Below are 14,414 nucleotides of genomic sequence, written 5' to 3'. Positions count from 1 at the left end.
GCTTTGACTCCAGTTATTCGTACGTTATATAATCCGATAAAATCTGTTTAGATGACGTCGCTGTGAAACAGCGTATAGTTCCTCGAAAATCCTACTGTTATCATTGCAGTGTTAGAGCAGACAAGGGAAGGGAATAGAAGAGCTCGTTAAAGACATGCATGACGGAAGCCAGCAGTCACCGAAAGCAAGGAGCATTGGGGATGTCTTTTTCTAAATTTGTGGTTTTCATCAATGGAAGATTTACAGGGCAATTATTTTAAAAATAACTGATTAGAAAGCAGAAGAAACGACACGCCGCCGATGGGATCCGAACCCATGACCTCCAAATTTTGTGTCCGGTGACTGTTGGCTTCCGTCATGCATTGCAATGTTAGGTTGCTTGAGGTCAAAAAAATTTTTATACTTAAGATCTACGCACAGAAACAGTTGGTATTTTTCATAACAAAAGCATTAGGGACGGCTGCATCTACTTACATTAGCCAGTTCCGTCCATAAGTCGTCCTCGGTTATAGTTTGATGCTTTCTTTTTACTAGCAGCTCCTGCAGTAAGCAAGAATAGACGATGTGGCGAAGACTTGGAAGCTAAAAACCTTCTTTTAGATTGCTGTTAAAGGAGCTTGAAAAAAAAAGACATCTCAGATCACCTTCAGAGCGTTTCTTATGCCATCAGGGCCGACAACAGCATCGAACATGTGAAGCAAAAGTTCCCCCTGAAAAGAAGGGGAATAATGTAACACAAAACACAAGAGTACTGAGACACCTGTTCATCCACAAATAATTATGTGTACTTTTTTCAGCTGTCTAGTCTTCTTCCGGGCATCAAGTCTGTCGTTAACGTCCAAGAAGGGGTCCGCATTTGCGAGAGCAGGCATTTCTTCAGACGCCTCCAGACCGAGAGCGTGTTGCATTTTCACTTCCAATTTGTCGTCGTCCTGCAAGCCACGTTTTCGGAAAGTGAACTACACACTAACTAAAGTCGGAAAGACAAATATCTTTCAGCTCAACGCTGCCCTTAAGCCGCACCTCTGACGACTTCGTTTTTTTGATCCTCGCCAGGGCGTAGATTATGTACTCCGTGAGGGCCTTGTCCAACCACAAGTCCTTCCAGGAGCGGAAGCTGATGATGCCGCCAATCCACTGCGCATTTTCATGCAAATGAGAGAGAAAGGCGGCAGAGGTAGTAATTAACAAAGGAAAGGCGCAGCTTTCTTTCACTGTACACGTAGACTGCACTGCGAAAGAAGCGATGAAGGGACGAAAGAAGGGAATAAATGTATTCACGGTCGTCGAGAGACTATGACTCATCTCAAACATATTGCTGCAATGCATAGAGCGTGTTTCACCTAAGACTTTGCATAATTTTTAAAAACAGGCTTTTTGAGTTAGAGGAGCGCTTTTTTCGCTATAGCATTGTCAGTGGTGTAGTACATTAGAATGCAGCTAATGCGTGCTGACTAGAAGGCTGGTTAACTAATATTGAATAGTTAACTTATTAACTATTACCGCTAGGCTCCTTAATTACTGAAAGGCTTGTAGCCCATCGTAAGTAATAATTCATATCTTTTAGAATTTCGAAAACGCAGTCACCCTATCCGCTGTGGCCCAACGAATTTTGGCTACTTCGGCGTGTTACGTGCACTGGAGAGGCTGCTTTGCCTGCAAGCTTCTCGAAAGCTCGTGCATTTTGGCGCTATGTAGCCAAAATTTGTTGGCCTGTCAACGCAACGGTTTGTTCCAAGACCCTTTTCCCAGGCAGTTCAGCCCAGAAAAGCCGAGCACCAAGCCGGGCGAATCTCGTACCCTTTGGAAAACCGGTGGCTACCCACCGCCACTGGGGATCGAACCCAACACCTCCCAAATACGAGGCGGATGCTTTACCACAATATCATCGTAGCCGTGTAGCGGATCACAGATGGCACCCCCTAAGGTATAAATCTGTGTAAGGCAAAGATAACCCGTGTCCTCCCCTTTTCGAACCATTTGGTCTTTTTGGGTGTCATACGGATTTTAGTATACGGCTGAGAAGCGAACTCCATTGCCGGGCTAGTTTGAGCAAAGACAACGCTGCTTTTTATCGTGTAGCGTGTGAAGAAAGTTATGCCGCTTGTCGATCACGACTACATCTGGCGTAAAGATAAAAATTGTGGTTATGATTTAAAAATTGTAACCTTGAAACAATGCCACTTACTTGCTTCAGGAGGTACTTGTACACGTTCGACACAATCTGTTTTCTTGCCTCCAGGGACAACTTGTAAAACGCCACGGATGTGCTCGGTAGAAAGACAATGCCTGCGCTTTCGCAAGGATCTCCTCCAGACGGTGATATTATGACATCTGTAAAAGTCGTCCAACGACTCTTACATAACGGAACGCGCATAAGCAACTTCAAGTTATCCACGTTAAGACCAACGCGCAATAACTATTCCGGTCATTTATTTGCGCAGACTGTTGTGTACGACGTCGCGTTTTTTTTTTTTCAATTATAAATGAAAGAGAAAGCTCTAACGTGAAGTCGTTTCATGAAGGAGCTTCAACCAAACATGCGAAAATGCGTTTTATCTCTAGACAAAAGCATGCATTGACGTCAACCCATGTCGCGTTCACTTTCCCTTCGACACGCCACGGTGGCTCAGTGGCTTTGGCGTTTGGCTGCTGAGCCCAAGGTACCGGGATCGAATCCCTGCTGCGGTGGCTGTATTTCAATGGAGGTGAAATAAAATAGCGCCTGTGCGCTATGCGTGTGATGTTAGCTCACGTTATAGAAGCTAAAATGCAGACCTACTCTACGGCGTCCCACGTGTCGCTTCGGGACGTTAAAACCAACAATTCCTCGATTTCTCCTCTCTCTCCATTTAACATCATGGAGTGTAGCGGCTTTGTACGCACTTTCCTTCTTTCATCGTCCTTCAGTAATAACGCTCCGCGCGCAGCCAATGCGCTTGCGTAAATCGCCTTGACGGCGCCAGATGGCGCAAGACACCCGGCAGCTGCGCGCGCGCCCAGCAGCATCGGGACCAGTCAGCGCGTGCTCAGCCGCTGTGAGCGGGCTCCCGGCACTCCGGTAACGGTAACGGTCACGCGGTACACGGTATGCTATGTGTCTAATGGCTGCGAGCAGCGGTTATCTTTAGTTCAAGTGACGGTGAGGATTAGTACTCGTTACGCCGCCGCCTAAGTGATATGCCTAGAAGCGTAGCCTTTGGTGTGGCCTTGAGGGCGGGAGTGCTTAAGAGGCTCCTCAAGTCAAGAGGAAAGCGCGCGACGGCTTTGTTGCCCGTGAGATTCAACGGCCACTCCTCGCTGCATTCACAATGCAAATAAACTTATTCTGTACAAAGCGCGAGGGAGTGCAAGAGATGGGTATTTCAGTTTTAATCAGTTCGGAAGGACCAGACGATTACTGCCTTAAACTCGAGGCCATACTCTTGTCTGTTGTCAACAAAATTAATGCCGAGGGTCCTATTACGCGCAATTTCAAAATACCGTGGACTTTTTTCTGGTTGCTTTTGGTGGAGTGTTCTTGGTAAGAAGGTGCGAGACTCGACTAGCTGGTGCAGCATCGTGAAGGTAAACAGCGCGCAGCTCTATTCGCCGTCATTGTTCGAGCTTTATTTTCGCTCAGCGGACCTTAACTGGTTTGCCAGAGTGAAGACAGACAGATCTACCGCGCTGTAATCGACAGATACTTCGAAGTCTATTAAACCTCCTGTTTCGTGCAACAGCTAGCTATGAAAGTGAACGAATTTAAAAACTGCGTAGACTATGTGAGCAGCACAATTGGAATTAAAAAAAGAAGAGCTGGCACTGATGTAGCATAGTTAGCGCATTAAGCCGTCCCATGATTGATGGTGCAGCCCCCGTACCGAGCTTAGGAAGCGGGTAGCGGGTCCGGAAGTACTTTTCGTAAAGTTCAAGGGCATTGACGACATTCTGCAGGACAAACTCGGCTCGATGGCTGGAGGACGGCTCGGCCCAGACTTTCACCTGGAAGGGAGACTTGCCTTTGGTTGTTTCTGCAAGCCTATATGCCAAAATTAATGCGCGGTACTGATGTAAAGCAATGGATAAATAATTATAATCACCTGTAATGCCACTGAATGAAACACAGGTTGGAGTCACGTGTTACTGGAAAGCCAGAGCATGGTTTAGCACCCCAAAAGGTGAAGCGATTCTTTCCACCTTGGCCTTCGGCAGCAAACAAAGGCTATATGTGCACTGAATACCCAAGTCCTCGTAAAGGTCGTGGCCCAATGCCAACCAAAAAAAAACATGCATAAACAAAGAGATAAAATTACTGTACAACTACAAGATTTTTGTGCGGCCTTCCTTTGTAAAACTGGTCTATAGACAATCTATAGACTTCTTACAGACTCCATTGCCTTGCTATACATATCATTCACCTAGCAAAAAAGATACATAAACAAAGGGATACAAAAATTACTGCACAACTGCAAGATTTTTATGCGGAGTTCCTTTGTAAAACTCGTCTATAGACAATCTATAGACTTCTTGCAGACTCTATTGCCTTCCTATACATATCATTCACAGTATCTGTCTCTCTATGGGCAAATATCTTCTAAAAGTGCATGGCCATGCATCTGTAGATTGTCTATAGACTGTCTATTAGATTTTTATTGCCTATAGATTATTATGGTTTTCTAAAGACAACTGTCTATGGATCTTATAGACAGAAGTCTATGGACAGTCTATAGACTATCCAAAAAAACTTTTGTAAGGAATTGAGTTACTTCAGATAGCCTAGCAGCGTCGATTTCCTTACGTTTCCGTGTCCAATGTGAGCGAAGTCGGTGACGGCGAATCCAAGCAGATACGTCGGGATTGGCGGGGTCCGAACAAACACGTCGTTCACGTAGTCACCGTGGTTGCTGCCAGGGAGACGACAAAGCCTCCGATTGGAAGTTGCGGTAGCCAGCAAACAGTTAGCACCATCAACAATTATTACATATGAAAAGTCGGTGCGATCACAAGTGCGCTGCCTAACACAAGTAGCATCGCCGACAATAAAGCAGGCTGTTGGAAGCAAACATCAATTCTTTCTCAGCCTGGAAATCAGAAAGCGCTGACGCCGTAATGCAGCTGGACAACGTTTTATTCCTCAAAGCCTTTTGTTTATTGTGGGGGTGAGCTATTGGTTTGAGCATGCGCCTCGTATGCGAGTGGTGGATCCCCGAGCCGCCGGATGCCTGCCGGTCTTTCATAGCCACAAGCTCTTTTTCCTAGTCTGGCGCCTTACATATTCGGACTGAAATGTTTGGAAAAAATGAGTGCTTTGGCTCTCCCTCGTGTAGACCAAATACGTTAGCCACGGCGCTCTGCGGTCAAGCTACCATTGCGCCTTAAAAAAAAAATCATAATCACAGTTTCATTTACTGTTTACTTACTAAACATGTCCGAGAGTATTGTAAAAAACGGGTGTGTATATGTGCATCAGAAGAATAATTTAATGTGTATTTGTCGTGTTCTGGAGAACGTATTTTCTCCCCTTCTTTAACTCGCCTTCTTCCCTTCTTTATTCTTCTTCCTTTTTCTTATTCTTTACTTATTCTTCTTTCTTACTTCCTCTTTCTTTTCCGTGCCGCCGCGGTGGCTCAGTGGTTATGGCATTCGGCTGCTGACCCTAAAGAGGCGAGTTCGATCCCAGCCGCGCCGGTCGAATTTCAATGGAGGCGAAATTCGCGAACACAACCATGAAAGAATTCCACCAAACTTGATCTAAAGACATCAGGAGCTTCTAATGCTATCTCATTGCTAACACTATGTGATGAAGTCTCCCTGTGAGTTTTTATTTTCGCCTAGAACTGCTACATATGGTCCTAATCACTGGTGTTTTGTTTTCGCCTTAACTTCAACACTAAACCAAGGAAAATTACGGTTTCAGTCTCGTTCCGCTTGAATGTAAACTTCGCTTAACCAGTTTTCAGCCGGAGAGGGCTTGTACTACCGCTTCATAGATGAAAAATTAACGATTTGAGATTGTTAAGGTTCTGTATTGATGGAATGCACAGTAGCGAGCGTCACAGTTGTTGCCTTTAGGAGCAGGCAATGCCGCTCTGACGCTTGAACATGACCTTTGTGTCTCGGCAGCGCTTGGAACAAGATAATAAAAGAAGTTTTCTGGCAAAGTTCCCGGCAGTGAGCGGCCACAGTTCACGCTCCGCAGGTCTAGTGCTCATCAAGCATTCTGCCATACGTACCTCATTTCGATCTTGAGTATGGGCATGCTGGAGAGAGAGCCGAAGTCCTTGCGCCTCAAGATCTCCATGTCGAAGGTCGTCCGGTACGAGGGGTCGTCGAAGCAGGGAAAGACGCGGCGAGCGTTCCTTGGCTTCATGTAGCTAAACGCCATCCACCTGCACACAAGCGTTGAGAGTGATGGCTTAGAAACAAACGATTTCTCAGCCTTTCCAGCTACATGGTGACCTCATGCAGGAACTTCCCTTCGTTATACAAATACATTACTTCTGGTTTAGAAACCGAATGCGCTCTCGAGGGTACCAAAGCATACGCTTGGTATCCCTGCTGGACTGCGCTTCATCTCAGGGTAAGTGCCACGGACTGCTGCAGGTTTTCTTTAAAAAAGGGATCAAAATGCATACCTACAACGACACACATAGATCGAACATTTTGCGAGAGTCAATTAATTTTTTTCTGTACCTCTTCCACATAATCAAAGATCCATACAGTTCCAGCAGTTCAAGTGCACCAACCTGAGCCAATCGGCGCGGCATGCTCGGCGGAGACAAGTGAAGGAGATGGGACGAATTAAGAGGACTACACTGCTAACAGCTCGTGATTTGACATCACACTGGTAACTATACTGGTAACACACAAAAGTCACCGCTTCTTTGTTCTACTGGTTTAGACTTCGCCTTCATTTTACAGTGAAAGCTTTTATAGCTTTGGTTTACCCACATAGCCTTGCATTCTACTGTGGAATCAACAGCGTCAGTCTAAGACCTTAATTACCTAGCGAGTTAATTGATTTCAATTAATCAATGGTATTTAATTGAATTTGATTGTCACTGTCACTTATGGCAGGTGGAAAAGTGGAGATGGGGAAATGTCCCCTCTATACACTTAGGGGAGAGGGGGAGGGGCCAAGTGTGAAAGCGGAGAGAGAGGGTGGGAGGTGACGGGTGGCCAGATGAGATTTCGCTGCTTCGCATGAGCACAGCTTGACTTTCTTTTACAGCTGATGATGTACATTCTAAGGCCATGTGCAGGGCTAAATAGCTAAACCAAAGCTGTAACAGCTCTCTATAAGTGATGCGGAAAGCCTTACTAAGCTTAGCTGTAAGAATTTATTATTATTGTTACTTTTATTTTTTGTTGTGCGAAGGCTGCGTAAGGAGACCACAATTCGCGGCACCTTCAATAAGGAACGCATCTGCTTCACGCAATAAATCTATAGAAGGGCTACTAGCAAGGGTTCCACCACTTTTTGTGTTCTTGAACAGAAGGAGCGCCATGCTGCCGTTTGCATACATTACCCAGATGTAAGCTAGCTTTTGACTAACATCAGATCAGATAGTAGAGTGAGACCTCCGAAGAAGTGGCATCTTCCCCCATTAATATCAGCCACAAGATTTTAAATTTTAAATAACTTAACGCTGGATATTCAGAAGGTGCGGGAGTTGCTCACATTTGCTTTTCTGTGATGCTCGCAGTCCCTTCGTTGTGTGAGACAGCTCGGTAGCACGGGCAGGAACCGGGTATATAGCAACCATCGCCTCAAAGCATTCTTTTTTTGGCGTCGCACGTGGCGAGCGTAGCACGTGACGGACCAGTGGACCACTGACGGGGTACAACGAAAATGTATTTTCGTCGCTCACGCTATGCATGTATGGTACACCATCGTAACGGGTCAGTGACTTCTAGAAACACAAGGCATTCCTCCTGTGACGTCACCGCACTTGGCCCAGTTGACCATGCCACGCCATGAATTGAAACCACGAGACTGATAAGAGCGTCGGCTGTTAAGATGGGTGACGTCGCAGGATGGGGGCAGATTCCTTTTGCATGTATTAGGCACTGGCCGTGTCGCCAGAATGCGTCGATGGTACGCGAAGTCAGGCTCGCCCGTGTTCTTGTCAAACTTGTCAAACTGAGATAACACAATGAGATAACAAAAAGAAAGTTGTGGCGATGACGAATAAAAGGCACAGCTCTGGGACTTCTCCATGCGTTGCACTGAGATGGCGGTCCGCGTATTTTATCTAAGCATTAGTGACGGAAGCTCAAGGAAAAGGCATATTGCTGGCACCGGTGAAGTTGTTTGGTTTATGGGGTTTAACGTCGCAAAGCGAGTCAGGTTATCAGGTGCGCCGTAGTGGAGGACTCTGGATGATTTCCACCACTTGGGGTTATTGAACGTTCGCTTACATCGCACAGTGCACGGGCCACCATCATTTCGCCTCTTGGCGCTCGGCTGCTGACCCGAAAGACACGGGTTCGATCCCGGCTACGGTGGTAGAATTTCGATGGAGGCGAAATTCTAGAGGGCCGTGTACTGTGCGATGTCAGTGCACGTTAAAGAAGCCCAGGTGGTCGAAATTTCCAGAGCCCTTCACTACGGCGTCCTTCATAGCCTGAGTCGATTTGGGAAGTTAAACCCTCATAAATCAAAATCATTTCGCCTCTATCGAAATGCGACCGCCGCGGCCGGGATCGAACCCCCGTCTATCGGGTCAGCGGCCGAGCACAATAATCAGTGAGCCAACTCAAGCTCACCGTTGCGAGCCACTTCGCAGAGTGTACGGGGTCTTGTAGAGTCCCTTGGGCAAGCTGTTCACAGTTCCCACGTAGCTGATGGAAATGTCGTAAGTCATCTGTGCGTGCAGCGAGCTTGACAGGTGAAGAGTCACCTGCTCCGCAGTACTGTTCATGTCCACGCTGCGGACAGGCACCTCGTGCAAGGCGCTCCTGTTGGCCGCCTTAGCGTTGAAGGTCACCTTGGCATTGTTCACCTGCAAGGAAGTGCGCAGTCAGTAACGTAGGCGTGCGCCCGGTGTAATAATCAAATGTCGCAAACACAACAAACGACCAAAGCAACACCAACGGCAGTGTGGGCGTATTTAACCCAGGGAATTAAGACTAACTTGATTGATTGATTGATTTTCAACTACACAGGGACCTGTTTTCAGGCAATCAAAGCAGCGGATTGTTCCGATGGAGGATAAGTAGAATCTACCATCACTACGGGCTCCCAGGCCCTTAGCATTCGCATAGCGGTAAAAGAGAGTTCTGCGCATGCGTTGAGGATTCAAATCCCTGTGGGACTGCCGTATCAGAACTTAATATCGGTTGTACTGAAGCCGGTCGCATAGACGCATCGCGCATTGGTGCAGAGTTTAGTAGAATGAAGCGGTGGTTCTTTTGTTCTTTTTGCTTTTCCACCGGAAGAATCCAAGGTTGTATATATGCTATATCGAAGCGCACTCAGTCTTAACGGCTTATGGGTACACTGGCAGAATAATTGATTAAACTATCTCTACGAGTGCTGAAGAGTAGTAGAGAGTGTGCGGCGATGTGCACTGTTCCTTTAGGCCAGGTTATTTTATTTCACGAGCAGCAGTCTCCAAGGGGATCGTAAGTCTATAGCTCTCTGGTGGCTACGCGAATCAGATAAGCGTGTGTCGGATTAACGCGTTCTGTACAGCACTGCTATTATATACATTTTATAACATGCGTGATTCTTTCCTACTGCCCTTTCGTTCGCGCCTCAGTATCGTCGGTACGCCTTCGATATTCCTGAGATTCATCTTTGTCTCCAGCAAACTTCGACTGTGATCAAACCTATAGGGCTCAACTTTCGTTTCATTCGGCCCTCGATTCAATTAGTGAATTTTTTTCATTTTCTTTTTTTAGAGGAGGCGGCAGAACTGAACGCCGCGCATCTCATTCAACGTAAGTCAACCTGTGTGTCCACTCTGGAGAGCTTGTATTCCCCTCCTATCCCTGCTGCGCGCTGCCTCTGGCTGTCTACAAATCACGTTGGCTGTGGACGGTCATGGCCTACACAGCTGACTCGCCGTGAACGCACTCAAAAGATTGAACGGACCTGTCACAGCAAGGAACGCTACCTAGGCCGCCGACAGCACCCGTACGGAATGAATAAACCATCGTCGCAGAGCAAGACTACTGTCGACGCCCCCCCCCCCCCCCCCCCCCCCGAAAAAAAAATTGCAGTGGTTTAACTCTTCTAAACCAAGACAGAGCGGAAGCTCCATTGCACTTGGCTACGCTTGGTTAGACGCTCGGAACGCCTCGCAGGCAGACGTCTGGCGAAGCAGCGGTCGGCGCACCGCGGTTTGAGCAGTGGCGCGGCTGCTGCAGCTGCGGCGAGTCATATGCTATGACGTCACCGCCACACCTCCGGCGTTCCTCCTGCTGAAGTCAAGCTGCAACACCCGATAACGTTGGCGAAACACGACGTAGTAGAACTCTCGCTCAAAAAAAAAAAAAAAGGAAATGGTATGCGGAGTGCTATAGCTCTGTTTCATGCACGGAACCTTACGCGGGTTCGTACAAGTGTGCAGCACTGACCTGAATCCCGGCGGAGTGCAGCACGATCTCGCGGGTGCTCTCGACGCACTTGACGTTGATCTTCACCATCCCGGTGAAGACGAAGTGCGAGCCGTCGTTGTGCGGGTGCAGCAGGACGCTGTAGTGGTGCGGAACCAGCTGCGTCGGCAGCGGTAGCGACGCCAAGCTCCCCTCGGCTTCGCCACCGTTCGCGGGCGTCGGAGACGGCGTGCGCTTCCGCGTTGTCGTCGTCGTCGACGTCTCCGCCCGCTCAGAAAACGGCGCGGACGTTGCGTCCCTTTCGGTCGTCGTCGTCGTGGTCCTGTAGCGGCGACGAGGACGGCTGGTGGCCCTGCGGCGCGCGAATAACTTCTTCTGTGGCGCATGACCCGGCGAGTGTTGCTGTCCGTGCCCGGCACGGTTGGCGGCCTGGGGCGGGTGGCGCCTTGTAGACGAAGTCCTCCGGTGGCCTCGAGGCGACGCGGGGGTGGCTGTGGGCGCAGATGGTGGCGGCGGCCGCGGTCGGGCCCGGGCGCGCACTGTCATGGCCTCGACGACCGAGGTCGCCGTGGTCTCGTCGTCGCCGATGGGCGGCTCGTAGGCGCCGCGTGGCGAGCTGTGCACGTAGGCGAAGACACTGGCGACGGCGACGATGGCGGCGACGAACCCGACGAGCGCGATGGTGACGTTACGGTTCCCGACGCAGGGGTTGCTGCTAAAGGCGCCGCAGCGGCTCCTGTCCTCCCAGGTCGGCGTGTCGATGGTGTAGCTGCTGCGGGGACGGTCCCTCAGCAGCAGCAGCATCTTGTCCGCCGACCGGGACGGGTGCATTTTGATGCTTTTTTGTTACGTGAGAGGCGTGATGCCTGCAGAAGAAGAAAAAAGACTGACTGCGAGCAGTCGCCGTGTCTTCATAGATCGAGCCTTTTTTTTTTCTCACAAATTACATAGTGTGTCCTGATAAAGTGTATTGCTGTCAGATGGTAACGGAGGGCTCAAAAATATCAGACAAATTCGCCGAGAGGTCCCCGTAACGTTCGAATACGACGCTAGAAATCATAAGCAATACCGTCCAAATGGAGATGCATCATGTATGAGCCTGAGAACTCCTAAAACACTGACCCAGTCATTCAGATCGCTCAGCAGCATAGCAGGATGCAAGACCTGCGTGCGCATCTCTTAATACGGAGTTTAAAGCTTCATAACACCTCCTCTCTATCTATCGGTATAAAACGCTAACTACTTAACTAATTGGCTAAATGATATACTAATTAATAAATAAGTAAATCCGTGAGAAGGAAGAGTGAACAAATGCTGCTACGCGTGTGTGCGGAGGGGAATATGGCAGCGTTTGTTGGGTAACGACGTAGCTCCGATTCATTACCCGCAGCCTCAGTTTAGGCACATCGCCATGCAGTCGTCTTTTACGACTGCGCTTACGATGCAAAACGAATCGGTGCAATTGCTGCCGCACTGTTTGCCGCCTCTTTGTAACTTTGTGTCTGTTTCTGATGACGCAGAGTGGCTGAATACAAAATGCATGGCGACATGCGCTCCCTACAGGACACATCCGTTGCTTTATTTTTCTTTTTTCAGCAAAATAAGGCAGTAATCAGCTGTTGCATGCTCACGCAATCCGTTATCGTTTCGAATTTTGTTTTAACAATTCAAAGTGAGCAGTTAGAACGTCAAGGCAACCTTCAGGGTGACATTCAAGCAGAATACTGTTATCTCATCAATGGGTTTCAATATTTATTTTTCTTATATTTATGCAAGAAAACTTAATAAACACCAATAGTCGGATCTAATATATTTCATGAGCTGTTCATAGCTGGCACCAAATAATAAAAACCAAACGAAAATGGCGTTTTCGTTGTTTTTCCTTAGTTGAGAATTTTTTATACGTCACTACATTTTGAGCATCTGTGCATTTGTCGTAATCCCATCAGGTTTCTGAACATGCATGAAAAGAGAATCTGATCTTTCAGGATCTGTATTTAAGGTCAGTCACGCATATGAATGAGCAGAAATTACTGGGCAGAACATTCACTGGTTGTGAGCACTTGTCTAGCTGTGTAAATATCTACAAACATGGCATCATTTTAGTTCACACTCGAGGGAATCATCGCGTTTTAAGCCCAGTGAAGAACTTTGTAAGCAGACTACCCACATTTCACAGTAGACCATACCAAGATGGCGACGCTCTCGCTGGAGAAATTGTGGAGGTACGGGCAAGGGCAAGAGGTGTGGGCGAGAAGCACGAAACGCAGTTTTACAGACTAAGCAAAAAAGAACAAAAAAAACGCGCGCACTCTAGATTTGTGATCAGTCAAACCTCATCGTCGTCAGCCATCTTGTTTGGGTGAAGTAAAATCCTAACTGCGAAATTTCGCACATTTCCGGAAGGCGACGCGTCTTGCTACATCAACAAGGGTTAACATTATGTTGCCAAAATAAGCCGAAACGAAAGCTTCTACGAACAGTTGTAGCCAGCAGACTTCATTTAGCATCAATATGTACAGATGTTGCATGCGCGTGTTGTAGTAGTGAGCGTTCTCGAACTGCATAGGCGCATAAATCAAGCAACACAGAGCGCAGGGTGTTTACGCTGAATATGCTAAAATCAGATTCACGTGTATAAGGCTTCTTATTCAGCAAGAAAACATGCACTACTCAGGTCGCCGTGGTAAAGACATTTCGCGCATAATTTTCTCCACACACGTTAATTATTTATGTCTCTAGCTTCAAATACTCTCTCTCTCTCTCTGTTGTTGCCAGGAAGAAAGAAAAGGAAAATGCACAGGCCTGCTCGCTGGCTCAAGCCGAGCCACAATCGCTACCACGTACAGATAGTAGGAGAGTTGAAAGATGGGATAGAAATACAGGATAGTAAAGACGCGCTAAAGACAAGGCCGATCCCGGAGGTAGTAGTGCAATACCGGGCCAACCGGTGGCGGGAGTGAAGCATCCTTCAAACTCTCCGCCACATTTCCAAAAATAAGTTTAACTTGGACCCGTAACAGATACTCTACTGGGTCCGGACATTCGCATCTTCAAATACGCGAGTGCACTCTGCTACGCTGTCCCAAAGCGTTCCTGCGTTGCACCGAAATAAACCAACTTCGTGTTAATAACTTGGTGGTTCAGACACTGTTCTCTGAAACCATTTAGCGTTCTTATCAACGAACTATTGCAGCCACCTCAGCTTAAAATTTTATCGAAGCAGACGTCGCAAAAGTGCGTTATCGTGTCATGCACATAGCAAAGCACATTATTCTGGCAATTTACAGAAGTGCTGCAAACCTCCGGTCCCTGGCTTTCCCCAAAGGCACCTAAGTTCACTAGCTCAAAAAAATTGCTATACTGAGGCTTCCCAGGCAAAAAAAAATCGCAAAAATTCAAAAAGATTACTCACGGCCCTCAGCGACTGCTGCGCTACGCACCGCTCTCTCTTCTTCTTCTGCTGCCAGCGTGCGCGTGCGCGCAGTAAAAAAAAGTATATATATATTACGCCGAGGGCTGGACGTAGTTCAGCGTAACAACAACTTTGACTCTACATTCTTCATGAACAACGCTAGTCATTCTGATCGAAACGAAAAACAGCGATTTATATTCTGCCGAAGACGCTGCACCACTTTGAGTTTCGGTAGATGTGTGTTTCAGCGATGAGACGCAGAAGACGCTTGACCCTTTAAGCTATATTGCCTTCGAAGGGTGCAAGGGGAGAAAAAAGAAGAAGAATAAATGGGGCAGCTTGAAGTTTTCTAATTTCTAGCTTCATCATGAAGATCCACTGATGCATCGAAACAGCAATAAATGCACGTTTAGTTAGTGATAGTTTTTGCTCAAGGTACTCACTTTTCGTGCAC

At 47.5% G+C, this 14,414-nt stretch overlaps 1 protein-coding gene and 1 pseudogene across 1 annotated transcript in view; both read right to left on the bottom strand.

Annotated features, from left to right (window-relative positions):
• Positions 1-11,384, bottom strand: part of LOC144095281 (endoplasmic reticulum aminopeptidase 2-like) — a 29,339-nt gene extending 17,955 nt beyond the window's left edge. The window contains exons 1-10 of the mRNA XM_077629059.1: positions 10,567-11,384; positions 8,752-8,987; positions 6,216-6,371; positions 4,781-4,886; positions 3,864-3,984; positions 2,189-2,334; positions 1,024-1,137; positions 789-932; positions 645-710; positions 475-540 (exon numbers count right to left, since the gene is read on the bottom strand). Of these exons, the coding sequence (XP_077485185.1) occupies positions 475-540; positions 645-710; positions 789-932; positions 1,024-1,137; positions 2,189-2,334; positions 3,864-3,984; positions 4,781-4,886; positions 6,216-6,371; positions 8,752-8,987; positions 10,567-11,376 (1,965 nt within the window). The 5' untranslated portion in view covers positions 11,377-11,384. The remainder of the gene's footprint in view (positions 1-474; positions 541-644; positions 711-788; positions 933-1,023; positions 1,138-2,188; positions 2,335-3,863; positions 3,985-4,780; positions 4,887-6,215; positions 6,372-8,751; positions 8,988-10,566) is intronic.
• A 2,063-nt stretch (positions 11,385-13,447) lies between these two features.
• On the bottom strand, positions 13,448-13,590 carry LOC144095760 (U2 spliceosomal RNA; annotated as a pseudogene).
• Between the last annotated feature and the right edge of the window lie 824 nt (positions 13,591-14,414).

Source organism: Amblyomma americanum, chromosome 6 (assembly GCF_052857255.1).
Source record: "Amblyomma americanum isolate KBUSLIRL-KWMA chromosome 6, ASM5285725v1, whole genome shotgun sequence".
NCBI lineage: Eukaryota > Metazoa > Arthropoda > Arachnida > Ixodida > Ixodidae > Amblyomma > Amblyomma americanum.
This window is presented reverse-complemented; position numbering and strand designations above follow the sequence as displayed.